At 36.6% G+C, this 27319-nt stretch overlaps 1 protein-coding gene across 2 annotated transcripts in view; it reads right to left on the bottom strand.

The window, feature by feature from the left end:
* The window catches only part of PRORP (protein only RNase P catalytic subunit), a 149785-nt gene that overhangs the window by 74044 nt on the left and 48422 nt on the right, over positions 1-27319 (bottom strand). For both annotated transcript variants that reach the window (XM_037136062.2, XM_053672530.1), the window contains exon 5: positions 23794-23901. In XM_037136062.2, the coding sequence (XP_036991957.2) occupies positions 23794-23901 (108 nt within the window). The remainder of the gene's footprint in view (positions 1-23793; positions 23902-27319) is intronic.

The following is a 27319-nucleotide window of genomic DNA, read 5'->3' as shown; positions in this document are numbered from 1 at the left end:
ATCTTAAATTATGTTGACAGTATTTATATCCAAATTAATACAGTACTTTATGGTATGAATTTTGTGATCCAACCTCAAACCTCTTATTTTTCCTAAGCTAATTTTACCTTTGTGCTCTTCTCTTATTTTAACTTAGTTTAAATTTATTTTATTTTCTGCATTGTGTATATTATTATAACCATTTTATATCTCTTATGGAACAAAGTGGGGCAGAAAAAATTAGTAAATAAAGAATACCCATTTTGGAAGTAAATATGATATAGTCTTCCTAATACTATTTAGAAAAAAATGTCTAGATAAAACTGTCATAAAAACTTAAGATTGGAATCAACTAATCTTAATTGTATTTGACTGTAAGAAAAAACAGCCTTTACAAGTCTACAATAGAAACTATTTTAACAGAAAAAAATTTTTTTCTTAAAATAAATGTTAATACAAAAATTAATAATAAGGTGTTACCCTTGCCGTAAAATTAGGTAAGAATAGTTTATATAGATTCAAAAACATTTTAAACTAAATTTACTACTCACTCTGGAATTGCTGCTTACCTTATAGATTTAACAAGTACTTTTTAAAATTTTTGTTTAAAGTGAGTATTAGTTGCATAGGTAGCCTCTACCCTACCACATTCCTGAGAAGTGTGTTTTAAAATACTGTCATAGAAGCAAGGTACACACAATAATGATTCACAAAGACAACCTCACCACGCCCCCAAATAGTTATCACACAAACGTTATCAGTGACGCATCAAGAGGAGAAGCAACTTGCCATTAAGATTTTGGGAGCCTGGCAACGCCCTGTTCCTAACAATGTTGCTCTAAGACACTGGATCACCTGACTAATGCAATTGGGGAAATTTTGTTTCAGACAATATGTAAAGTATGCCTTCTGGGGATATTTGAAAAGAAATATATGTGAGGCCAAACTCACTATGAAAACTTTGCCTTCATCTTTCTACTTAGTCCCTTGATCACATCACTAAAAACCCGCCTGACAGTTGATCACTGAATTCATTAGCAGTTGGTACACTTAAGAATAACTTGGAGTGGTGCAGACTATTCTAGCAGTCATATGACAAAACAGAATGCCTACGGCGTGTCAGGCAGGTGGAATGAGTAGAATAGCAGGTGAATATGAAAATCTAGTTGGTCTGGCATTGCTTGATCTAGGGCAACGTGATTTCCCTGAGTTATGATGTTATGAAAGGTGAATAGTAAGAAAAAAAAGAACCATTTTTTATGTTCTTCAGTGAATCCTTGATTGGCATCCACTAATGCCTATTTGCTTCCCCAAGTCACTTAGAGGAATTAAGATGTAACTCTTAAAAAAATATGGAGTAAAGGTTAGATCTACTGGGTCCCCTTCCACACCATGTAATAAGTAGATAGATTAGCCCTTCCTAAACCCTAATGAAATAGTACTTCAACGCTGCTACCTGATTAGCTTCCTTAAGATTCACAGTACAAGCATACAGTTTTCACTGATTTTTTTTTTTTTTAACTTTTAGGCTTACGGATACATACTAACAGCAACTTATCTGAGTGATTATTTCAGATGTTCTAGAGCAGGGGTGTCAAACTCATTTTCACCAGAGGCCACGTCAGCCTTGTGGTTGCCTTCAAAGGGCTGAATGCAATTTTAGGACTGTATAAATGTAACTACTCCTCAAGTAGGGGCAAGGAGCTCGGTTCTGCTTCCAGGTAGAAACAAGGTTGCTGGGCAATATAAAACAAGGTAGAGGGCTGAATTCGTCTGCAGGCCTGGTGTTTGCCACCTGTGACCTAGAGAGTAACATGCAATTGCATTGGCTTGATAATGTATGAAATTACTTTCAGACTCAGGTTTCCCCAACTAGCACATTCTCCCTGGGATAGCTGACATATTTTTTTTTAAAAAGTAGTACTCTATTTCACTTAAACCAACATAATGCTAATATAACTACTTAATAACTAACTGTTGGTTATGGGAACATGACAAACTTCTATTCTGAAAGTGGAAGAAGTATATTATTCTTAGGACTAAGTTTCAGTACCTTAAAATGAGTTTCCTATATTTAGTTTAAAAAACAAATTCCCGATCTAAGAATCACTAAGACTTCTAATGATTCCGAGTGTTTGACTTCAAAAATTGCTTGTTTTTGCAAAGCAGTGTTAGTGCGCTTCTGAGAAGCTGTTCTTGTTGAACAGTGGTTCTCAAAATATGGTCCCCAAACCAGCAGTATTAGCATTAACTAGGAACTTCTCAGAAATGTAAATTACAGCCCCACCCAGACCTTCTGAATCAGGAACTCTGGGTGTGGGCCAGCAATCCCAGTTTAGCAATCTCTCCAGGTGATTCTGATGCACATTCAAGTTTGAGAAATCAAAATTTTACAATAGAAATATTAGTAAAGTTTATAATATTTAAGTTTTATTTTAAAGTTTCTTATCTTTAAAAGTACAAAGTTTTTAAAAATAGGAATGCAATAAGCACTTGTAAAAATATCTAACTGTATAAAATCAAAAGCGAAGTCTCTTCTTGGATTAGAGTTTAGTTAGAAATAATTGTATTAATAACTCCTAGCCTTAAAAACACAGAACTAACCACTTCCAAGTTCCATTAGGAAGAAACTGTTGTTAACCAGTTGACTAATATTAAGAAAATGTTTAGGAGTAATCTCCAATCACTGGTCATTTCCAACCGTTAGTAATCAACAAAACTTAATAAACTGGGAAAAATGACAAGTTTTCAATTCCAGATTTCGATATAGAAAAATATTACTCAAACATGTTCTCAGAGCAGACACGGGGTAGTATGTTCTTTGAAGGAAATGTAGCAACATGACACCCAAGTTTTGAGGCCCAATGAATAAGACCAGCTACCTCTAAAACCAGCCCTTAAGAGAGCGGGAGGAACAATTATATGAAGAACAGTATTTAAAAGTTAACGAGAAATAATAAAAATTCCTCCTCAATACTTAAGCTAACATTTGCCATTGCAAACACCGTAGGGTATTTATGAGTTTCCTTGCTACTTAAACATTATTGAAACATAATGTCAAGCACAGTTTGTGTCAAACTCCACAATTCCTACAAATTTGGGCAAAAAATAGTCCCAGAATTATACACATGAAAACACTGAGCACAATTTATTGTACCTTAGGTTCTTTATGTTATTGTAACATTTACTATAGGTTATGTAAATCATCAGGAAAAAAAAAAATAACTTGGGTGGCAGAAAAAAAAATGAAAACTCACTGCCAATGAAATGCTACTGGGAAATGACCTTTAATGGCTAATAACATTTGCTTGCATTTTCCTCTCACTGTAGTAAAGCCAACTAAAAGATGGCAATCAAAACAAATTCTGCAGTGTTTCAACCACACTACTTTCTATTCAATGGTCCAGGCATGCTGTAAGAATGAAAGCCTTCAGTGCTGATGTCTGCCCATAACTCTTTTAAATCACAATGTAAGTTTTCATTCTGTGAAACCATTTTAACCAATTCTCAATGATCTACAAAAACAGGGAGCAGAGTTTTGAACAGCTAGCAAGATTAACTAAAATGATGTATACCCTCTACAAGATGAGCTTATGAGCAACTGAAAATCCAAACTGCAAAAGGAACAGGGAAAAAGATATTAGGACTGAATCATGTCATGGGTAGGTTGGAGTGGGGGAAGTTGAGGAGGAAGGAAAGAAAGGGAGAGATAATGAGAGAGAAAATGCAAGATAAGTAGCTTTCTACATTATACCCTTTTGTTTTCTGGGTGAAAGGTTAGTATGTTGTCCCTGTCCCCTCAAGGCAATCTCACATCACATGTTACTAATGATGACTTGCTAGTTAAAAAAAACCAACAAAACACCTATCTTATAAGGAATGCTGTGAAAGTATGAGTCACAAAGACTGCCTGATCAGAATTCCTACCTGATCATTCTAGAAAAAATGACCAACAAATGCATCAGCTCTTTCCACATAAAACTACAGTGAAGGAATTTGATATTGAGAAAAAACAACCCAGGCAAACACAGTTTGCATTGTCATGTTGAAACTCATTTCTGCTCCTGGGCTGGATGTGACTAATGTAACCAGCAGGACATCACCAACCTCAGTGTGGTAGTTATTAGAGTTGTTCAAATACATGAATTACCTTTCTCCTTTCAGAAACATGGCAGAAGTGCTATCCCCACCCTGCTGAGCTCAGAGGTAGCTACGTAACTTGTGTTAGCTGCTAATAAAGGATGAGCAGAAGTGATGGACATCGTATCTGAGCAGAAGCTCCGTGTGTCAGTGTGCACTTTCTCTTTTCCCTTTGTCACAGTGACTGGCAGTATTTCAGAAAGTTATTTTGTGTCCTAGAATGAGGATGATGATGACACAGATGACCAAGAATGGGCACATAGCAGGAAAAAGAAATAATTTGTTTTAAGCCACTGAAATTTAAGGTTTATTACTGCAGCATAACCTAACCTATCCTGACTAATATAATGAGTCTTTTATTTTCTCTATATTGTTGATATATTTTTACGTAGTTACTTTACAGAGAAGTTGGCCCTTATTTAAAGACTCAACTTTAGATTTTAAGCATCAGTTCAAAAATAATGGAGACCCCAAAATGAAAAAACTAAAAAAATGTCACTTATTTAAATTAGAAGACTAAACACATCATAAAAAACTACCATGCTTTTTCTTCTACAATGTAAAGACCATGGAAAACTAAATGCACTCACAAGGTTGCTGGGTTGTTTTATTTTTTCCTTTTAAGTTCATTCAACTATGTTCCAGGTAACTGCAGTAAGTGCTTTTCATGGATTAGCTCATTTAATCTTCACATAGGGCATCTGGAAGTTAAGTAACTCAGTCCAAGTCTCATAGCTAGCAAGTAAGAATAGCTGCAAGAGAAGTAAAACTCAGGAAGTCTAGTCATTCAGAGTTAACCCTGTAAAGCAGATGTTATTTCTAACAGGTTATAATTTACTGTATATACATCTGTTTCTTCTTTCATTCACTAAGTATCTAGTGAGCTCATATACTCAAGACCCTTTTCGCAGTGCTGAGGGCATAAGAGTGAGCAAGACACATAAGATCTTTAACTTCAGGGCATTTACAATGGAGAAGACAGATAAAGAAAACAAAAAATGTATAGGTAATTGTAGATACCAAGTGCTATGAAAAATTAAATCCATTATTTATTGCTGTGTAATAAACTACCCAAAACTTGAGTAGTAAAATGACCACTTACTTTCTCACAATACTACGGGCTGGACTCAGCTGGAGTTTTTCTGTTCCACCTGGTACTGGCTAGGCCCATTCATGTATCCACAATCAACTGGCAGGCTGCCTGGAGGCTATCTGGTCCTGGATGACCTTGCATGTCAAAATCCTTAGTAGGGATGATCGTGAGCTCTTCTCTGTTTCTCTCTCTACACGCTGCCCCCCACACCCTTCCTATGGTATCTCATCCTCAAGGAGACTGGCTTGGGCTTATTCACAAGGTGGTGGTTCCTAAAGCGTGACAGCACAGCTGCCTGGCTTCTTAAGCCCTTGCTTGAAAGTCCCACAATATCATTTCTACCATATTCCACTGGTCAAAGCAAGTCCTGAGGCAAGCCAAGATTCAGGAGATGGGGAAATAGACTCCATTCTCCTGAAGAGAGCAACTGCAGAGAATGTGTGGCCATTTTTAATCCACACAGTGGTAACTAAGGTTGCTATAAGTGAAAATACAGGAAGAGGGTGGGTGAGCAGAGTGGGGTTACTGCAGAAGAACCAGGAAGACATTGGAGGTGCTGATAATGATCCAGCCATTTGAAGAAGGAAAAACATCAAAGGCTGAGGGAGTAGCAAGTACAAACATCTTGAGGCAGGAACGAGTTTGGTATGTTTGAAGAACAGGAAAAATTCTAGTGTAATTCAGGGAAAGACAAAAGAGAAAAAAAATCAGAGATGAGGCTGCAAAGAGAAGCAAAGATCAGATGACAAAAGGTACTATAATCCATGATAAGAAACTTGGAATTTATTCTAAGTGAAATGTAAAGCCACAGAGTCAAGGGTGAAAAAGTAAGGAGCCCACCTGGAGTTTAGGTGAAATATGATACTAATGGAGGTGGGAAGAAGTCATTAGATTACAATGTTTTGAGGGGTTGTGACCAATAAAACGTGTCAGTCAGCTGGATATGGGGCAAGTGAACAAAAGTAACTGAGGCTAGAATCCTTGGTTGTTTTTTTTTGGCTTGAGCACTTAGGTGGGTAGTGGTACCAATTATTCTCTTTAGCTTAAGAAAGTAAATATAATTTAATTTCCACATCTCCTTATCTATACAATGCTTTCCTCAGAAATATTTGTAAAAGTTCAAATAACATGTTGTTGGGGGACCAGTGTTCATAAAAAGAAAACCATGAACCTAAAACTGCTAAAAAAAATTAAGCTTATTAAATTAAATGACATCCAATCCAAGAAAACCCAAAACACTGTATCTTATAGCAGGTAATGAGAAAGATGTTAGCCCAAGTACTTTATAAAGGCTGGCTCGAGGGCTAATATACAAGGGTTTATAACTAACACTTTTTAATTTAGTCATTGTTTCTCCAAAATTTAAACATAGTCTGTAGAACTGAATGTTACAAAATCATTTTTGCAATAGTTATTTAAAAAAATTCTTACCGAAATATTTTGGTTAAATATTCTCCATTCTAACATTCCAAGTAAACTTGTTTTTTATTTTTTTAAATTTTTTAAATTTTTATTTATTTATTTATTTTTAGAGAGAGAAGGGAAGGAAAAAGAGAGGGACAGAAACATTGATGTATAGAGATATATCAATCAGTTGCCTCTTGCACACCCCCTACTGGGGACCTGGCTTACAACCCAGGCATGTGCCCTGACTGGGAATTGAACCAGAGACCTTGCAGTTCACAAGCCAGCACTCAATCCACTGAGCCACACCAGCCAGGGATCCAAGTAAATTTTTAAGAAAAGAGTCATACACAAACACGAGAATCACTGTTAACAGACAACAGGCTGCACACTATACTATGAAGTTCGTGTTTAGATGATGTAACCATTAGTCTAATCATGTTCCTAGCACTGCCATTATAGGCCTCCCGTCATATCCGCATACTTTAAAACTGTTTCTGGAACGGAATAGGTGCTTAATAAACAGCAATTGAATCTATATTATAATTTCCTATTATATGCTTTGTCCTTCTCAAAATGTAGACTATATAATTAATCTCCCAGTTACTACTTTTTAAAAAAGATTATATTTATTTATCTTTAGAGGGGAAGGGAAGGAGAGAGGAAGAGAAATATCAATGTATGGTTGCCTCTCATGTGTCCCCTGCCGGGAACTGGCCTGCAACCCAGGCATGTGCCCCGACTGGGAATCAAACCACGATACTCTGGTTCACAGGCCTGCGCTCAATCCACTGAGCTACACCAGCCAGGGCTGCCAGTTACTTCTTAAAAATAAAACTACAAACCAGAACTTTTCTAGGAATTTGAAAATAAAAATTTTTTTAGCAGAATACATTTTACGTTCAAAAAGCATCTACAGGGTGAGTAGCAAGTCTTATCTTGCCCAGATTTATAGAAGGTTAAACAAATAAATTAGAAAGGGCCAAGGTTAGCGCCATCTGAATCTCAGTATACTATAAATTATGTTGGCTTATCATCTACTCAAGATTGTTACTCTAAAAATGCCAACACTATGCATGTAGAAACTAAAATTCTTAGAAGAAAACAGGCATAAACCTTCATGACCTTAGATTAGGTAATAATTTCTTAAATATGACACACAACAAAAGAAAAAAATAGGTAAATTGGACTTCATAAACATCTAAAATTTTTGTGCTTCAAACACTGCCATCAAGAAACTGAAAAGACAATCCAAATGGGAGAAAATATTTCCAAATCATACATATGATAAAGGTCTAGCATTCAGAATATATAAAAAACTACAACTCAACAATAAAGACAAATAACCATATTTTAAAATTGGCAGAAGACTTTAATAGACATTTCTCCAAAGAAGATATACAAATAGCCAATAAGCACACAAAAAGATGCTTAATATCCCTAATGTGTCATTGGGAAATGCAAATCAAAGCCACAATGAGATACTACTTCATATCAACAGGATAGCCATAATAAGAAAAAGACTGATAACAACAAGTGTTGGGGGGATGTACAGAAATTAGAGCTTTTCTTATACATTGTTGATGGGGATGTAAAAAGGTGCAGCTAGAGAGATTCAAGATGGCAGCAGAGTAGGTGGAAACTACATTCGCTTCCTCCCAGGACCAAACTGAAATTACACTACATTGTAGAACAAACATCCTGAATAACCAACTGAAGACCAGCTGAAGAGAAGTACAACCAAGGATTTACAGAAGAAGCCACATCAAGACTGCTCCAAACAGGTTGTTGAGGGCCAGTCACAGGCAGCATCTTACACTAGAGTCCCTCCCAAGAGGCCCAGAACCAATACACCCAGTGACCAGCTTAAGACAACATCAGAGCAGGATCCAATAAGCTTCACAAGCAGCATATCCAAAGGGAGATCTCCACAGGCACCAACTCCTACTGAGGCAAATTCTGCTTCATGTGGTCAGCTCCTGCCCAGCAGCTCACACACATTGGTCAGGGGTGAGTCCCACAGCCAGCCTAAGGGTAGATCCCTTGCATAAATGGGCCAATAGAAATCAAGACTCAAAAACAACAGGAGGGCCCACATAACCCACATAAGAAGCATACATGGAGTACCCAGCACAGGTGATTGAGAAGACTGCACCACTGGACCCCACAAGACACCTACTACCTAAGGTGTAGCAGATCTATCTAATACATAGAAACAAACACAAAAAGGCAGCCAAAATGGAAGGACAAAGAAACGGGCCCCAAATGAAATAACAGGAAAAATCTCAAGAAAAGAGCTAAGCGGAATGGTGGTAAGCAATTTATCAGATACAGGGTTAATAGTAATGATTATAAGGATGCTCAACAACATGAAGGCCACAGAAACCATAAAAAAGGACTAGGCAGAAATGAAGACTATAGTATCTGAAATGAATAATACACTGGAGGGAATAAACAGGTTGGATAGAACAGAGGATTGAATCAGTGACTGGGAAAACAAGGTAAGAAAAAAAAACACCCCATCAGAGAAGAAAAGGAAAAAACAATTTTAAAATGAAGATAGTTTAAGAGACCTTTGAGATAACATGAAGTGTAAAAATATCCTCATCCTAGGGGTACCAGAAGAAGAAGACAGAGAGCAAGGAATTAATAATGTATTTGAAGAAATAATTGGCCCTGGCTGGGTAGCTCAGCTGGCTGGAGCATCATCCCGATTCACCAAGGTTGCAGGTTCGAACTCCAATCAGGGCACATACAAGAATCAACCAATGTATTGTGCATAAAAAAGTGGAACAACAAACCAATATTTCTTTCTTTGTCTCTATATGTGTGTCTCTCATTCCCCTCCTTACTCTCTTTCTCTAAAAATCAATCAATCAATAAAAATAGTAATGAAAAGAAATAATGACCAAAAGCTTCCCTAACCTGGTAAAGGAAAAAGACACACAAGTCCAGGAAGTGCAGAGTATCCCCAGCAAGATGGACCCAAAGAGGCCCACACCAAGACACATCATAATTAAAATGGTAAATATTAAAGACAAAGAGGGAATCTTAAAAGCAGCAAGGGAGAGCTTCCTTGAAAGCTCTCTACAAGGGAGCTCCAATAAGGCTGTTAGCTGATTTTGCAACAGAAGCATTTTAGACCAAAATGGATTGGCATGAAATATTCAAAGTAATTAAAAGCAAAGTCCTACAACCAGAAAAACTCTATTCAGGAAGGCTATTATTTAAAATCAAAGGCAAAATAAAGAGCTTCCAAGACAAAACAAACAAACAAACAAACAAACACCAACAACAAAAAACCCCCAAATTTCATTAACTATCATACTGTATAGTGAGAATTGTTAAAGGGCCTGCTTTAAGAAGAAGAAATAAAAAGAAATAAAAAAAGAAACACAGGAATAAAGAAAAATGGCAATAAATAAGTATTTATCAATAATAACCTAAGTGTAAATGGATTAAATGCTCCATTCAAAAGACATAGGGTAGCTGAATGAATATGAAAACATGATTCATATACATGCAGTCTACAAGAGACCCATTTCATAATAAAAGATACACATAGACTGAAAGTGAAGGCATGGAAAAAATATTCCATTTTTTTTTGGCTTTCAGACAAAACAAGTCAACAAGGCAAATGGCGACCATAAACCACACACTGGATAAGATGGATTTAATTGATATTTATATTTATAGAATATTTCATCCTAAGTCAACAGAATATACATTCTTCTCAAATGCACACAGAACATTCCTACGACAGACCACATGTTAGGACATAAAACAAGTCAATACATTTAAGAAGACTGAAATCGTATCAAGCATCTTCTTGGACCACAGTGGTATGAAACTAGAAATTAATTCCAATACAAAAAACAATGAAAAACATTCAAACACGTGGAAAGCTAAATAACATGTTATTAAACTATGCATAGATTAACAATGAGATCAAGGAGGAAATCAAAAGTTATCAGGAAACAAATGAAAATGAACACACAACAACCGGAAATCTATGGACACAGCCAAAGCAGTCATGAGAGGGAAGTTCATAGCATTACAGGTGTACCTCAAGAAGCAAAAGAAAAAACCTCAAATAAATGATCTAACCTTACACCTAAAAGAACTAGAAAAAGAACAACAAAGCAGAGTGAGTAGAAGGAAGAAAATAATAAAGATCAGAGCAGAAATAAATAACAGAAAAAAAAAGGATCAATGAAACCCAGAGCCGGTTCTTCAAAAAGATAAGCAATATTGACAAACCTTTAACCAGACTCATCAAGAAAAAAAAAGAGAGGACCCAAATAAATGAAATCAGAAATAAAAGAGGAGGCAACAACTGACAACACAGAAATACAAAGGATTATAAGAAAATACTATGAACAGCTACATGCCAACAAATTGGACAACCCAGGTGAAATAAAATTCCTAAAAATATATAATCTTCCAAAACTAAATCAGAAAGAATAAGAAAATTCTTTTCTATTCTATTCTAAGAATAGATCAATTACAACTAATGAAATTGAAACAGTAATTAAAAAAAAAAACACCAAAACCCCCTGGCAAACTAAAGTTCTGAACTGGATGGCTTCACAGGTGAATTTTACCAAACACTCAAAGAACTAACACCTATCCTTTTCAAAATATTCCAAAATATTCAAGAGAAGGGAGGACTTCCAAGCTCTTTTTACGAGCCAGCATTATCCTAATTCCAAAACCAGATACAGACACTACAAAGAAAGGAAACTATAGATCAATATCCCTGATGAATATAGTTGCTAAAATCCTCAACAAATATTCGCAAACCAGATCCAGCAATACATTAAAAAGATCATATACCATGATTAAGTCAGATTTGTTCCTGGGATGCATGCAAGGTTGGTACAATATCTACAAATCAATAAATCTGATACACCACATAAACAAAATGAAGAATAAAAACCACATCATTGTATCAACAGATGCACAAAAACATCTGATAAAATTCAGCAATCATTTATGATAAAAACTCAGCAGACTGGGAATAGAGGGATCATACCTCAAATAATAAAGGCCATATATGACAAACCCACAGCCAACATCACTCAGTGGGCAAAACTAAACGCATTTCCTGCTCTGGGTGGGTGGCTCTCAGTTGGTCAGAGTGGCGTTCCACACACCAAAAGTTGCAGGTTTTACCCCTGGTTAGGAAACATACCTATGCCGGGGGTTCAATCCCCAGTTGGGGTGCATATGGGAGGCAATCCATTAATGTTTCTCTCTCACATCTCTCTCTCCCCCGCACAGCCCCTCTAAAATCAATAAAAATCAATAAACATATTCTTGGGTGAGGAGTTTTTTTTAAAAAAAAGCATTTCCCTTAAGATCAGGAACAAGACAGGGAAGTCTCCTTTTACCACTTTTATTTAACATAGTACTGGAAGTCCTTACTACTGCAATCAGACAAAAAGAAGAAATAAAAAGACTTACAAATTGGAAAGGAATAAGTAAAACCGTCATTATTTGCAGCTGACAAGATATTGAACATTAAAAACCCTAAAGACTCCACCAAAAAACTACTAGATCTAATAAATGAATTTGGAAAAGTATCAGGATACAAAATTAATATTCAGAAATTGGTGGCATTCTTAACATACCAATAATGAACTCTCAGAAGGCAAAATTAAGAAAACAATCCCATTTATCATTGCCACAACAACAAAAAGAAATGTACTTAGGAATAGATTTAAACAAAGATGTAAAAGACCTATACTCAGAAAATTATAGGATACTGAAGAAAGAAATTGAGGAAGATACAAATAGGTGGAAACATATGCTGTGCTCATGGATTAGAAGAATTAACATCATTAAAATGTCCATACCACCCAAAGCAATCTATAGATTCAACTCAATTCCTATCAGGATTCAATGACATATCTCACAACTCTAGAACAAATATTCCAAAAATTTATATGGAACCAAAAAAGAGCCTTGGCAACCTTGAGAAAGAAAAACAAAGCTAGAGGCATCGCAATGCCTTATATCAAACTATACTACAAGGCTACTAGGCTACTGTTACCAAACAGCCTGGTACTGGCATAAATACAGACATATAGACCAATGGAACAGAACAGGGAGCACAGAGATAAACCTACGCTTTCATGTTCAATTAATATTTGACAAAGGAGGGAAGAGCATGCAGTGAAGTAAAGATAGTCTCTTCAATAAATGCTGTTGGGAAAATTAGACAGGCACATGTAAAAAAATGACACTAGACCACCAACTTACAACATACATAGGGATAAACTCAAAATGGATAAAAGACTTAAATGTAAGTCATGAAACAATAAAAATCATAGAAGAAAACATAAGCTGTAAATTCTCAGACATCTCTTGCGGCAATTTTTTTGCCAACGTATCGTCTGGGGAAAGGGAAACAAAGGAAAAAATAAACAAATGGGACCACATAAAGTAAGAAATCTTTGCAGAGCAAAAAAAAATAAAAAACAAATAAAAAAACCCACAAACAAAACATCAAAAAAAAAATGAAAAGGCAATCCACTCACTGTATGAGAGAACATATTCACCAATGATACATCTTACCTTATTCCCAAAATATATAAAGAACTTATACAACTCAACACCAGGAAGACAAATAACTCAGTTAGAGAATGGGCAAAGGACCTGACTGGACACTTCTCCTCCAAAGAGGACATACTGACGACTAACAGATATATGAAAAAATGCTCAACATCACTAATCATCAAAGAGATGCAGATAAGAACCTCAATGAGATATCATCTCTTCTCTGTCACTATGGCTATCATCAGTAAATCAACAAACAAGAGCTGGCAAGGATGCAGAGAAAAGGGAGCCCTCATACACCATTGGTGGCAATGTAGACTAGTGTCACCACAGTGGGAAACAGTGTGGAGTTTCCTCAAAAAATTAAAAATGGATCTGCCTTTTGACTGAGCAATCCCACTTCTGGGAATAGATTCTAACAAACCCCAAACACTAGTTCAAAAATATATGCACCCCTCTATTCACTGCAGCATTATTTATAATAGTCAAGCTCTGAAAACAGCGGAAGTGCCCAACAATAGAGGAGTGGATAAAAAAGCTGTGGTACATTTACATGATGGGATACTCCTCAGTCATAAAAAATAAAGAAGGGTAATTTTACCTTTTGCAACAGCATGGATGGACCTGGAAACTATGACGCTAACTGAAATAAGCCAGTCAGAGAAAGAGAAATACCATATGATCTCACTTATCTATGGAATCTAATGAACAAAATAAACTGATAAAATAGAAACAGAGGCATGGACACAGGGAACAGACCGAGAGATGTCAGAGGGGAGGTGTTGGGGGACTGGATGAAAGAAGAAGGAATTAAACAAACACAAAAAAAGCATATCTATATGACAAAGAGGCACAGACAACAGAGTGGTAACAGCCAGAAGGAAAGGTGGGTGTGGGCGAACACAGGCAAAGGGAAGAAAATGGGGACAGGAGACTGCTTGGGGCACTGGGCACACAATTCAATGTGTGGATGATGTTTTATTGAGTTGTACACTTGAAACCTATATGGTTTTACAAACCAATGTCACCTTAATAAATTCAATAAAAAAAGAGGAAATACAGATGGCCAACAAACATGAAAAGATACTCAACGTTAGTAATTACCGGAGAAATGCAAGTTAAAACCACAACAAAGTATTACCTCCCACTTGTGAGAATGGCCGTCATCAATAAATCAACAAACAGCAAGTATTGGTGAAGATGCGGAGAAAAAGGAACCCTCAGGCTCTGTTAGGGGGAATGCAGATTGGTGTGGTCTCACCCCAATAAATTCATGAAAACGAAAAAAATTAAATGGTGCAGGTGCTTTGGAAGTTTGCCAGATCCTCTAAAGGTTAAACAGAGAGTTACCATATGACCTAGTAATTCCACACCTAGGTATTGTACGTATACCCAAGAGAATTATTTTTTAATTCTTTTTGCATGTCCATACAAAAACTTGTATATGAGATGTTCACTGTAGTATTATTCTTAATGACCAAAAGTAAAAATAATCCAAATGTCCATAAACTAGTGAATGCATAAAATGTAATATATCCATATAATATTATTCAGCAATAAAAAGAAGTGAAGTACTAATTCATGCTTTATGCTAAGTGAAAATATGAAATGTCCAGAACAGGCAAATCCATAAAGACACAAAAGGGATCAGTGGTTGCCAAGGACTAAGGGGAAGAAGGAGTTGGGAATAACTGCTAATGAGTTGGGGGATACTTTGGGGGGGATGAAAATGTTCTGGAATTAGATAAATTCCAGCTGAAAAACCCTGTGAGTACACTAAAATCCAATGAACTGTATATTTAAAAAGAGTGAATATATGGTTTATAAATTAGATCTCAATAAAAGAAAAATAAAACTAATGTAGACACTAAACAATTGAGTGAGATATATAACTTGGTCAAGACATTAAATTATGTCAAAAATGAAATCTAGTCAGGGACTTTACTATCTCCAATTCCATTTAGTATATCTGTGAACATCAGAAATTAGAAAATTAACCACTGATTTAGTAATAATTTTTAAGCAAAAACCAAAAAAATCTTTTTCAGTAACCAACAAAATCATATATTAATCCATACAGTCCATGCCCTATTCTTTTTTCAGAACCACAAGTAACATTTAAATATAAGCCTTCATATTGGAGGTAAAGGCTCTTCCAATTCACTTTTAGCCGCAAACAGCTCTCTACAGCCTCATGGTGACGTGTTACAGCCTCTCTTCTTAGAACGTGTGGTCTTCACCTTGACTTTTTTTTTTTAATCACTTTTAGGACCAACACCAAAGGCACACTGAAGAATACTGGGGCTCTACCTGTATTTCACATTTAATTATTGCTTTTTCTCTCAATGAATTAAACCATTCTATGAATTAATCAGCTTGAATGTCTATGGGAAGCTTTTGGCAAATGGAAATTTGCAGTCTGAGAGACAGCTTTTCAAAATGCAAAAAATAAAAAATAAAAGTTGTAACAAGTTCTTCTTGCTTTACAATTCTGTTCCTTGAGAAACAGAAATTGTAGTTTAGAGAAATGTGTTGATTACCACTCCTTGTTACTATACTGTTAGAAAATATTCAGCAAAATTTTAAAGTTAAGATTAAGGTTAAAATTAAACAGTGTGTGGACCTGCCAGCACAGCTAACTCAAGTGAGGTGAAGCACGGATGAACAGACTATGTGCTGTGTGTAGCCAAACTTGCCCACACCACACAATGACTGCCACCAGTAAGTCTCAAACTCTACATGGGAGCTGGTAGATTTAAAAGGTTATCTATATCTATCTATAAACAAATATAAGGTGCATATGAAGTTGAGAAAGTCAAATAAACTCACACCCAGAACTTACTTTTAGCTCCTTAATCTCTGTCGCCCTGAGATGTAGGCTCTGAGAGACAGCCATGTGGCCATTGTGCTACTCCCAAATGAGTGTAAAAATGGTCTCTTCTCACTTAGGAGCTTACAGAGAACAACTTTGTTTATACAATTAAATATTTATGGAAAAGGACAAAAAGAATTTGTAATATATTATGCAGAGTTCATGTGAAGAACAAAACTCATCTGTGTATCTGGCAATTTGGAAACTTCTTCACACAAACATGAAAAAACTCAAGACTCAGAAGTAGGATTTGTAATCTTTCCTTTATCTATGCTTATAGGCAACTGTATTGAGAGAAATAAAGAAGACAAATAAGACATCAAAATTGTTTCCTTCTTGAATTATTTTAACTTGGTTTACAGTTTATTAAAAATGTTTGACCCGAAAAATGGGGGGCAAAACTGTCCAGCTCTTTTCACTTAGCAGATTTGTGGCACAAATGTAACTAAGTAGCTGAAACAATCATTTAAGAAGAGACCGTGAAGAAATGCGTTCTATTTGAGCACTTTTATACACTGTTGTTAGGAGTATAAATGGCTATAATAATTTGGGTAAGCAATTTGGCAACACGTAGTGAGACCTTTACAAATATCTATGCCCTTTGACTCAAGAGTTGTATTTCTAGGAATCTGCTCTAAAGAAATCATATGAACATTCACAGATATCTTCTTCCAAATATTATTCACCACAGTAAAGAATGGTAAACAGCTGAATATGCTCATGAACAGGAAAATGATTTAAAAATTGTGGTACATCCTTAAGACACAGAATATTATACTTATTTCAGAATATTTACCAAGAATGCCTCTTTACTTTCTTCTTTTCCTGATATGGATTTGTTTCTTATTTTAAAGTAATATATACTCATTGTTAACACAAAACAAAACAAAACTGAAATCCTCTCACTCTCTTATACAGGGTCAGGGTGGGGGACAAAAGTAGGTCTACAGTTGTTTGTATGGACACTAATGCAGTAATCATAAATAATACAAAAATAAACTGTTTTGCATACTCACTACTGTAAACCCACTTTCTGCCCCACCCTGTATTCTATCCCCAACTCCCAAAGTTAACGATTGTTAAGTTTTTACATGTATATAACTTTGAGAGATTTTCTAGACCTATACGAACTTATCTAACAAACATTTCTATATTGGTAATCCTTTGTTTAGTTAATACATGGAGTCATACTAAGCTTGCTGTTCTTCAACCTGGCCTGCAACCCAGGCATGAGCCCTTACTGGGAATCACACCAGCAACTTTTCACTTTGTGGATGACGCCCAACCCACTCAACCACAGAAGTCAGAACAAGAAAAAAACCCTAAGCTGCCAAATAAGGGTCTGTTGAAAGCAGAAATTATGGTTCCATTTGGGAAGTTCATTTCAATAATAATCACAGTAACAGTTACACTTATTAAGTACTTACTAGGTGCTAAGCTTACATGCATTAGCTCATTTACTTTTCACAACATCTTTTCTTAAAATATGTTTTATTGATTATGCTATTACACTTGCCCCAATTTTTTCCACCTTGCCCTCCTCTGCCCAGTACCCCCATTACCTCCAGCAATTTTCCCCATACTTCATGTCCATGGTCATGCGTGTAAGTTTGCTGGCTACTCCAATTCTTATACTGTTCTTAACATTCATTCCCCTATTTCATCCCTACCAATATGTACTTCTTAATCCCTACACCTTTTCCCCCATTTCCCCCTTGCCCCTCCTAGCTGATAGCCCTCCAAATGATCTCCATATCTGTGATTCCGTTCCTGTTCTGCTTATCTACCTTAATTGTTTCTTAGATTCAATTGATAGTTGTGCATTTGTTGCCATTTATTGGTTATAGTTTTGATCTTTTTCTTATATAGTTCCCTTTAACATTTCATATAATAAGGGCTTGGTGATGATGAACTTTAACTTCACTTTGTCCAGGAAGCATTTTATCAGCCTTTCAATTCTTAATGATAGCTTTACTGGATAGAGTAATCTAGGTTGGAGATCCTTGCTTTTCATCACTTTGAGTACTTCTTGCCAGTTCCTTCCAACCTGCAAAGTTTCTTTTGAGAAATCATCTGACAGTCTTATGGGAACTCCTTTGAAGGTAACTCTTTTCTCTTACTGCTTTTAAGATTCTCTCTTTATCTTTAAATGTTGGGATTTTAATTATGACGTGTCTTGGTGTGGTCCTCTTTGGGTCCAACTTGCTTGGGACTCACTGTGCTTCCTGGACTTCTATTTCTATTTCCTTCACTAAAATAGGGAAGTTTTCTTTCATTATTTGTTCATATAGGTTTTCAATTTCTTGCTCTTCCTCTTCTTCTGGTACCCCTAAGATTTGCATGTTGGTACATTTGGAGATGTTCCAGAGGATCCTTATTCTATTCTCATTTTTTAAATTCTTTTTCCTTCTTAATGTTCTGATTGAATGCTTTTTTTCTTTCTTATGTTCCAAATCGTTGATTTGAAGCTTGGCTTCATCCCTTCCATTGTTGGTTCCCTATAGATTTTTCTTTATTTCACTTAATACAACCTTCATTTCTGCCTGGGTGTTTTTTATGCAGTATAGTACCCAATGATGTCTTTGAGCATCCTGATAACCAGTATTTTGAACTCTGCATCTGATAGGTTACTTATCTCCATTTCATTTAGATCTTTTCCTGGAGTTTTGTTATGTTCTTTCCTTTGGGCCATGTTTCTTTGTCTCCTCAATTTGGCAGCCTCCCTAAGTTTGTTTCTGTTTACTGGGTAGAGCTGCTTTGACTCCCTATCTTACTAGCATGGCCTATTGTAGAAAAGGCATCTGTAAAATGTGTGGGGCAGAGCCTTAGGTAGTCTCCAGGGTGGGACAACCCATTTCTCCACTTTGTGGCTCCGTGTGGGGGAGGGCTCAGAGAGGGGACAATGCCGCTGCTTGGACTTTGGAGTTTGCCCAAGAAGTTGTCTTCCTAGCACTCACTCCCTTGCCAGTCACTTCACTTTTTCCTCTTTTCTCCATATGCCACTTGTTCCCTTTCACCCATTGCCCTGGTGCTAAATTCCAGAGCAGGTGGGTCTACATGAGTCCTAAGTCCATTGCAGAAACTTTAAGAAAAGTTTCTGGAGAATAGAATAGTTTCTTTTGCTGACCCAATCCCCACTGGGTTTTGTGGCCAGAAGTTATGGGGACTTATCTTCCTGGCACTGGTACCCTGGGCTAGGATCATACACTCCCAAGGCATCCCTCCTGATTTTTACCCACCACATCTGAATGTGGGATCACCAGTTGTACTGCTTCTCTGTGTCTCTCCACGCCTCTGCCCGTCCTACCCATGGGGATGAACATGGTTTCTTTAAATCCTTGGTTGTCAGACTTTCTATACAGCTCAATTTTGTGACGAATCTGGGTGAAATTTGTTTTGTAGTTTACTTGTAATTTTTTGCTGTGGTTGTGTACGGAGAGGAAGCATCTTTACCTATGCCTCCATCTTGGCCAGAAGTTTCCATTTGTTCTTAAAATGCACTGGTTTTGATCGAACCCTCCAAAATCTCCCCACTCTCACTGAATGCTTGGATGTAGTGGATGCTTGGCCCCAGATCCCGCTCTACTTTTCACAACATCTTTATAAGGCAGGTACCACTATTATCTCTTTCTTGTAGGATGGGAAACTAAGGCACAAAGAAGGTAACTTGCTCAAACTATGAAAGCTAGTCTGGCTCTAGAACCCTCATTCTTAACTTCTAAATGAAGATGCTGTTTAAAAGACTAACAGAAAAAGTGGGAAACCACTTCTAACAACCTAGAAAGTGTTAAAAAAAAAATGAAACTAAGCCACAAAGGGCCTTAGATTTATCCAAAAAAAATTTCTTAAAGGAGGAGCCTATGGAAAATATGATATGTCTTTATTATTACTTATTATTATTTTTCCAAATCTCTAGCTATAGGGATTTGACAAAAAACTTTAGAAGGAAGTTTACTTTATCCTTTCTTTCCCAGGTGGTGTCTCTAAACTGAGTCTGAATTGCGATTTCCCAAATATAACCTCAGTGCACTGCCCTAGTCCTGGTGGGCGTGGCTCAGTGTACTGAGTGCCACCCCGTGAACCAAGAAGTCACTGGTTCTACTCCCTGTCAGGTCACACGCCTGGGTTGTGGGCCAGGTCCCCAGTTGGGGGCATGTGAGAGGTAACTTATTTGATGTTTCTCTATCACACTGATGTTTCTCTCCCTCCATTCCCCTCTCTCTAAAAATAAAAAAAAATCTTTAAAAATATATAGCAGTGCTCTAAAAAAAAATACATATATATATATATATAGTAGTACAGTTGGGTAATGATAATTATGTTTTTGTCACATGAACTGTTGCCAGCATAAAATTCTTTAAGAGTAAAAGCTAAAAGTAGTGGTAGATGCCTATGATTTGCATAGTTGATATTTTGTTCTTTGTCTATTTGCCAAAATCTGCTAGAATCTTTCAAAATTGTGCACACTTTCCTTCCTTAATGCCACTATATCATCTTCAACATTTTACTTTCCCCCGCAAAAGTTAGCCCAATTCAGACTATACATTTCTGGCAAGCCAATTTGCAGCGCTTTGTGTGCCCAAGTTGAAAGTCAAATAAAAGCTACACAAATATGACACTATTTTTCCCTGGGTTACAGATTAGGACATGGAGCTTTTGGCATTTCAGTTTCATCATGATGATATGTGTCCATTTAGCAGACTAGATGAGATAACAAACTTTTTAGAATGAGCCCCACTGATTATGAGCTCTACCAAGCATTAGTGATAATTTCATGTTTCCTTTTCTGGCTTTGCCTTTGTCAATATTGCTGCCTCAAAGACCCCTTTTGAAGTACATAAGAGACAAAAACATTTTCCACTTGCTTTGTTTTTTTTTAATAAAGGATTAATAAGTACATATTACTTGACCACAAAAGTATGCATAAACAGAAAGAAAAGGCATATAAAGAAGTTTCTGCAGACTTCCGCCAAGATGGAGGCATAGGTGGAGACGTCGTGCTTTCTCACACAACCAAGTTTAGAGACAACTAAATATTAGCAACAGAAAACACAGCCAGAACACAGAAAATTGAACTTTTCGGAAGTCTGTTAACAACAAATTCTTCAGCCTGTCTGTTAACAACAAATTCTTCAGCCTGACCGGTAAGGGGCGAAACCAGCGGCTGGTGAAGTGGGGCTGCACAGGAAAACTCGGTCAGACTGACTCAGGCGCGAGGAATCCAGGCCCAGGGTTGGACCTAGTGAGAGACCCAGCGACCGCAGGGAAACAGCAAGGGAGCAGGGCTGCGGGTTGACTGTGGTCGTGCATTAGTGCGCGGATAGACAAGCGAGGGAGTGGGCGATTGGACCGGGACCCAGTGGGTCCCCACGGGCAAGTGGCAGCGGAGGGCACCGCCATTTCCCTGCTCTGACCCCACCTCCACATGCAGCGTCATAACCCAGGGACTCTGAGTGGCCCGGCCCTGGTGAACCACCTCAGGCTCTGCTCCTCACCCAGGCGAGAAACAGCAGAGGGGACCCCCTTTTCCCGCTCTGACCACGCCCCCACATACAGCATCACAACCCAGCAACCTGGGAGTCCAAGGCTCCGCTCCGCACACTTAATGAACGGGAACAGACCAAAAATGGCTCAAGAAGATCTCAAAGCCCCAGAGCCTATAAATCTAAGCGATGAAGAAATAGCAAAACTCTCAGACACACAGTTTAAAACACTGGTGATCAGGATCCTCATAGAACTGGTTGATTATAGCCACAAATTAGACAAACATATGAAGGCGAAACTAATTGAAATGAATGGAATTGCACAGGAAACCAATAGTGATGAAAAGAAAACTGGGACTCAAATCAATGGCATGGACCAGAAGAAAGCAAATAATGGCCAAACAGAAAAGAGTCAAGAAGCAAGAATTCAAAGAAATGAGGACAGGCTTAGGAACTTCCAGGACATCTTTAAACGCTCCAACATCCGAATTATAGGGGTACCAGAAGGGGGAAAGGCACAGCCACCAGTGGAAAACTTATTTGAACAAATAATAAAGGAGAATTTCCCAAATCTGGCAAAGGAAATAGACTTCCAGGAAATCCAGGAAGCTCAGAGAGTACCAAAGAAGTTGGACCCAAGGAGAAACACACCAAGGCACATGATCATTACATTAGCCAAGATTCAAATGAAGGAGAGAATCTTAGAAGCAGCAAGAGGTAAGGGGACAGTCACCTACAAAGGACTTCCCATCAGACTGTCAGCTGATTTCTCAAAAGAGACCTTACAGGCAAGAAGGGGCTGGAAAGAGGTATTCCAAGTCATGAAATCCAAAGACCTACAACCAAGATTGCTCTATCCAACAAAACTTTTATTTAGAATGGAAGGACAGATAAAGTACTTCTCAGATAAGATCCAATTCAAGGAGTTCATCATCACCAAGCCCTTATTATATGAAATGTTAAAGGGACTTATCTAAGAAAAAGAAGTTAAAAAAACATGAACAGTGAAAGGACAGCAAACTCACAGTTATTAAGAACCACACCTAAAACAAAAGCAAACTAAGAGGACAGCTAGATCAGGAGTGGACCACAGAAATGAAGATCACAAGGAGGATTAGCAACAGGGGAGTGGGAGGAGGAGAAGGGGGAGAAGGTACAGAAAATAAGTAGCACAGACAGTAGATAGAAAATAGATGGGGGGGCAAGAATAGTATGGGAAATATAGAATCTAAAGAACTTGAGACACATGGTCATAAACTAAAGGGGGGGTAATGGTGGGGATGGGGGGTAGGGTGGAGGGGAATGAAGGGGGGGAATAAGAACAACTGTAATGGCATAATCAATAAAATAAATAAATTTTAAAAAAAAAGAAATTTCTGCAAATCAACCCTGTCTTTTGTTAGTACTTGTGAGCTTTTCTGAGTACAAATGACATAACTGGACTAGTAGAACCTCTGAGGAAAAGCTTTTAAACTGGCAGCAATTTTAAAGAAACAACAGTCTAACTACAGGTGAATGGCCATAGATTGCCAGCGATAACAGTTACAAGCCTGAAACCCTGGAGTTCTCTACAACCTAATTTTGATGTCTTGACTGCTTTCTAAGGAGTTACTATACAAAATTAGTTTCAAATTCTTATTTTCTAAACTGTAAAATGAAAATTAAAATAATTGCTCACTGTTGCTGTAAAAAATCATGATATTCCTTTTAGAAACACTACAACATTTATAAATTGATTGAACAAATGATTACCTTACAAAAACCTGCTTAGGTTAATTTACAAACATACTATGTTTGAAAAAACAAATGTGAGTAATAAATTATTGTATTTCTTGGTAGTATATGTTGGTAATTTTCAAATAGAGGGAGGAATGTGGCCCACAGGGAAATGACAGAGTAACACCAAAGAGAGAGGAGAGGTGTAAAAAAAAGTTAGCTAAGGGTTACATGTCATAGAAGGGACATATGCACATTTTGAAAAATTCTAGATGATTTTGGCAAGTAGAGAGACAAAGAACAAAATATCAACCAGGGAAATCAGAGGCATCTTCCACTACTTTTAGGTTTACTCTTAAAAAATTGACCTTTTTAATCTTTCATTCTTGCCCAGCCTGTAAGAGCCACTCACTGTTAAGGGTACCATAGCACCTTATTTTTAGAAGAAGGAAAAATGGGGAGCTATGAGTTCCATGGAAGATCACAAATGGGTGCACCGTATATTTTCTAGAGATTTGGAATAACAAAATAAAACTTGTACTTACAACTTGAGACTCACGAGCTTTAGGAAACATTTTGGCAACATTGAGCCCATCGATGACAATATCAAAAGGAGGACAGTATTTCACAAAGTTCTGAAATCTCTTCAGTTCCTAAAAAAAGGAAAAAGCAGACAAAAATTAATAAGAACATTGGAAGGACTTTATTTTAAACATATGGCTATGCACTTTTATTATTGTTTTGGCAATTCAAAATATTCATTTCTTTAAAATGCACACACACAAAGATATTGTACATTCAAAATGAAATCTGAAAAAGCCAGCCTAATAGATACAGCTGCATATAATTATGACACACCTTGTAATCTCATAGTGCTTTCTTTACACTTCATCGAGTACTTTCCCATGCTATTTCATTTGATCTGTAAGCGGCTAGTCAGTCTGCCAAACTGACCCACACGATAGTAATGACAGCAGTGATACTATTAGATAATAAAGACATAGATAAGCTATGTCTATGATGAGAAGCAGGGAGAAAATATGTATCAGTAAGCTTAAGAAAGTTAGGGTGGCAACATTAATGTTAGACAAAATAGGCTTCCAGAAAAGGAGTATTACAAAACATATAAATGGACACTTCATAATGACAAGATCAACACACCAGGAAGTCATACTCATATATAAGAACAGAACTTTGAAATACATGAAGCAAAACCTGACAGAACTAAAAGGAGGAACAACTAAGGCTACAATTACAGACGGAGATTTCAATACTCCTTTCTCCTTAATAATAGAACAAGTAGGTAAAAACCAGTAAGGATAGAGGAGACATAAACTATACTATTTTTGACTTGACTGGTATCTGAAGAATTCTACACCCAACAATGGCAGAATATTTATTCTTTTCAAGTACGCATGGAACACCAACACAAGTTCTGGGCCATAAAATAAGTCTCAAGGATTCAATATTTCAAAACAGTAAAATATGAAACAGTATGTTTGCTAATCACACAATTAAATCAGAAATCAACAGCAGGAACATATCTATAAATGTTCAAAATATTTCTAAATCATACTTCTAAATAATCTATGGATCTAAACAGAAATTATACAGGATATTAGAAAATATTTTTAACTAAGTGATAATAAAAGATTATACATCAAAATTCATAGTATGCATTACAGCAATACTTAGAGAGAAATGTATAGCTTTAAATACTTATGTGAAAAGAAAGGTCTAAAGTCATGGATGAGTTTTCACCTCAAGCTAGAAAAGAATAATTAAATTTCAAAGAAAGTAGGAAAACAAAGTGCAGAATCAAAGACATAGAAAAGAGAAAAACAAGAAAAGTAACTAGAGAAAAAGGGAAAAATTAATCTCAATCCTTATCTCAGATCACATTCAAAAATTACTTTGAATCATAAATCTAAACCCCAAAGACAAAACTATGAAGAAAACAGGCAAATTCTTCATATAAGGATCAGCAAAAAATGCCTTGGGCAACACATAAAGTCATCACTGATATTCATACAGTACGCCTCTTGATATGAAGCCACTGAGGAAGACATAGCAGCATTTTTGTGATGTTTTTGCCAAAAATTCATAACCTGAAACTAATCATAAGGAAACAAAGATAAAGCATTTCTCAAACAGAGAGAGACTCTGCAAAATAATAAATCTTAAGTTTTTTTAAGTGGAGGTCCAAGAAAGATAAAAAAACAAACCAAAAAAACCCTGAGCTTTTTTTGGCAAATGAAAAGAAACCAAGGACACAAGATAGCTAAACCCCAAGTGTGATCCTGGACTGGATCGGGAAAAGGAAAAGCTTATAAAGGACATTGTCGCAACAAGCAACATACCTAAGCACCAACTATGGATTAGACAGTATTACTGTATCACTGTTACAAAGATGAAGATATTCAATCTAATTAGTCATTAGGGTAATGCAAATTTAAAGCCACAGTGAGACATGAGTATACACCCACTAAAAGGCTAAAATGAAAAAGACTGACCATAACAAGTAAATGGAGCAACTGCAACTTTCACACATGGCTGGTGGGAATGGACAAATGGTATAAACACTTTGGAAAACAAGCTTCTTTTAAAGTTTAGCACACATATTTATCTTACAACTCAGCAATCCCCCCTCTTGTTATTTATAGAAGATAAATGTAAAGACTTATACACAAATGTTAATAATGACTTTATTCCTAATTGCTGAAAACAATTCAAGTGTCCATTACCTGGAAATTAATGGGGGGAAAAAGGGGCACATCCAGACAAGAGAACCCTATTCATCAATAAAAAGAAATTATTGATACATACAACAACATGGATGAATCTCAAAAATATTATGCTAAGTGAAAAAGGGTAGAAAGAAAAAAACTTACATACTGCATGATTTCCATTTACATGCAATTTACAGGAAAAACCATACCAACAGAAAGCAAATGAACAGTTCCAGGAAGTGGGGAGAGGGAAGTGACTATGATAAGCACCAGGGAACTTCTGGAGATAATTATCCCAAATCTTGATTATGGAGGTTATTATAAATTGTCTACGTTTCTCAAAACTCACTGAATTTTACAACGGCAAATTTTGGTATATATAAATTATACCTTAATAAAACTGATCAAACAAAAAAGAAAACCCTAATACTATCCACATTTCATCTCTAACATAATCACTGACCCATATGCATGCTTTTATTTCTCATTTGACTTTTCTATCCTCATCAGTGCTAGTTGTGCGGGACCAACCTCTTTCCCTCCTATTCAGCAAAACACCTTGTTTTAAAATTTCTCTACTCGAATATATCTTCTACAAATGTTTAGAAAGTTCCAGTTAATACCAAAACTAACTAAATATTGGTTAGAATAGGGATACTACTTTTTATAAATGGAAATCTATCAAGGAGATTAAAACAGTTTACATATATGACCATTTTTTTGTCTTACTTTGACTCAAGGGAAATGAAACAAATGCATTAAATTTCTAAAATTCAGGTTTCACTAATAATTAACATGAACAAAATTCCCTACTACACTTCCAATTTACCATTTTAGTGCTACTCTTAGTACTACGTTACAATCACCTCAGAAATAATGACACACTACGGTATTTCAGTATTACTGGCAAAATGGACATATGTAAAAATCAAGAGTTAAACTAGATAACTTATAAAATCCCCTTCCGGGCCTGATATTGTATATTAACAACGCTTGGAAATCCCTTAAAATCACAGAATGGGAAAGGGTACACTTGAGATGGTTTGTTTGAAAGGTGAGTCGCGGGAGCCTCTATGTAATCAGGACATGTTAAAAAAAAATCCCCCCCAAAGATTATTCTCCTGATTCACGTCTTCTAATAGACAGAAAATTCCAAGATGTCAGGCTAGGTTTTCCCCCCATTATCATAGCTCCATTACTAAGTATATAACTAGCCTGGGATTCTTCATAATCCTTCCTTCCAGTGGGCCTCCAAAATGCTCACTTTTTGAAAGACACAAGTTTATGTCACTAGAGTCAAAAGCCTCCAAATCATGCTGAAAAGGCATGACAGAGCAAGAGC

This window comes from Artibeus jamaicensis, unplaced genomic scaffold, assembly GCF_021234435.1.
Source record: "Artibeus jamaicensis isolate MK-2021 breed Jamaican fruit bat unplaced genomic scaffold, CSHL_Jam_final contig_760, whole genome shotgun sequence".
Classification (NCBI taxonomy): Eukaryota; Metazoa; Chordata; class Mammalia; order Chiroptera; family Phyllostomidae; genus Artibeus; species Artibeus jamaicensis.
Note: the sequence above shows the minus strand (reverse complement) of the source record. Positions and strands in the feature narration are given on the sequence as shown.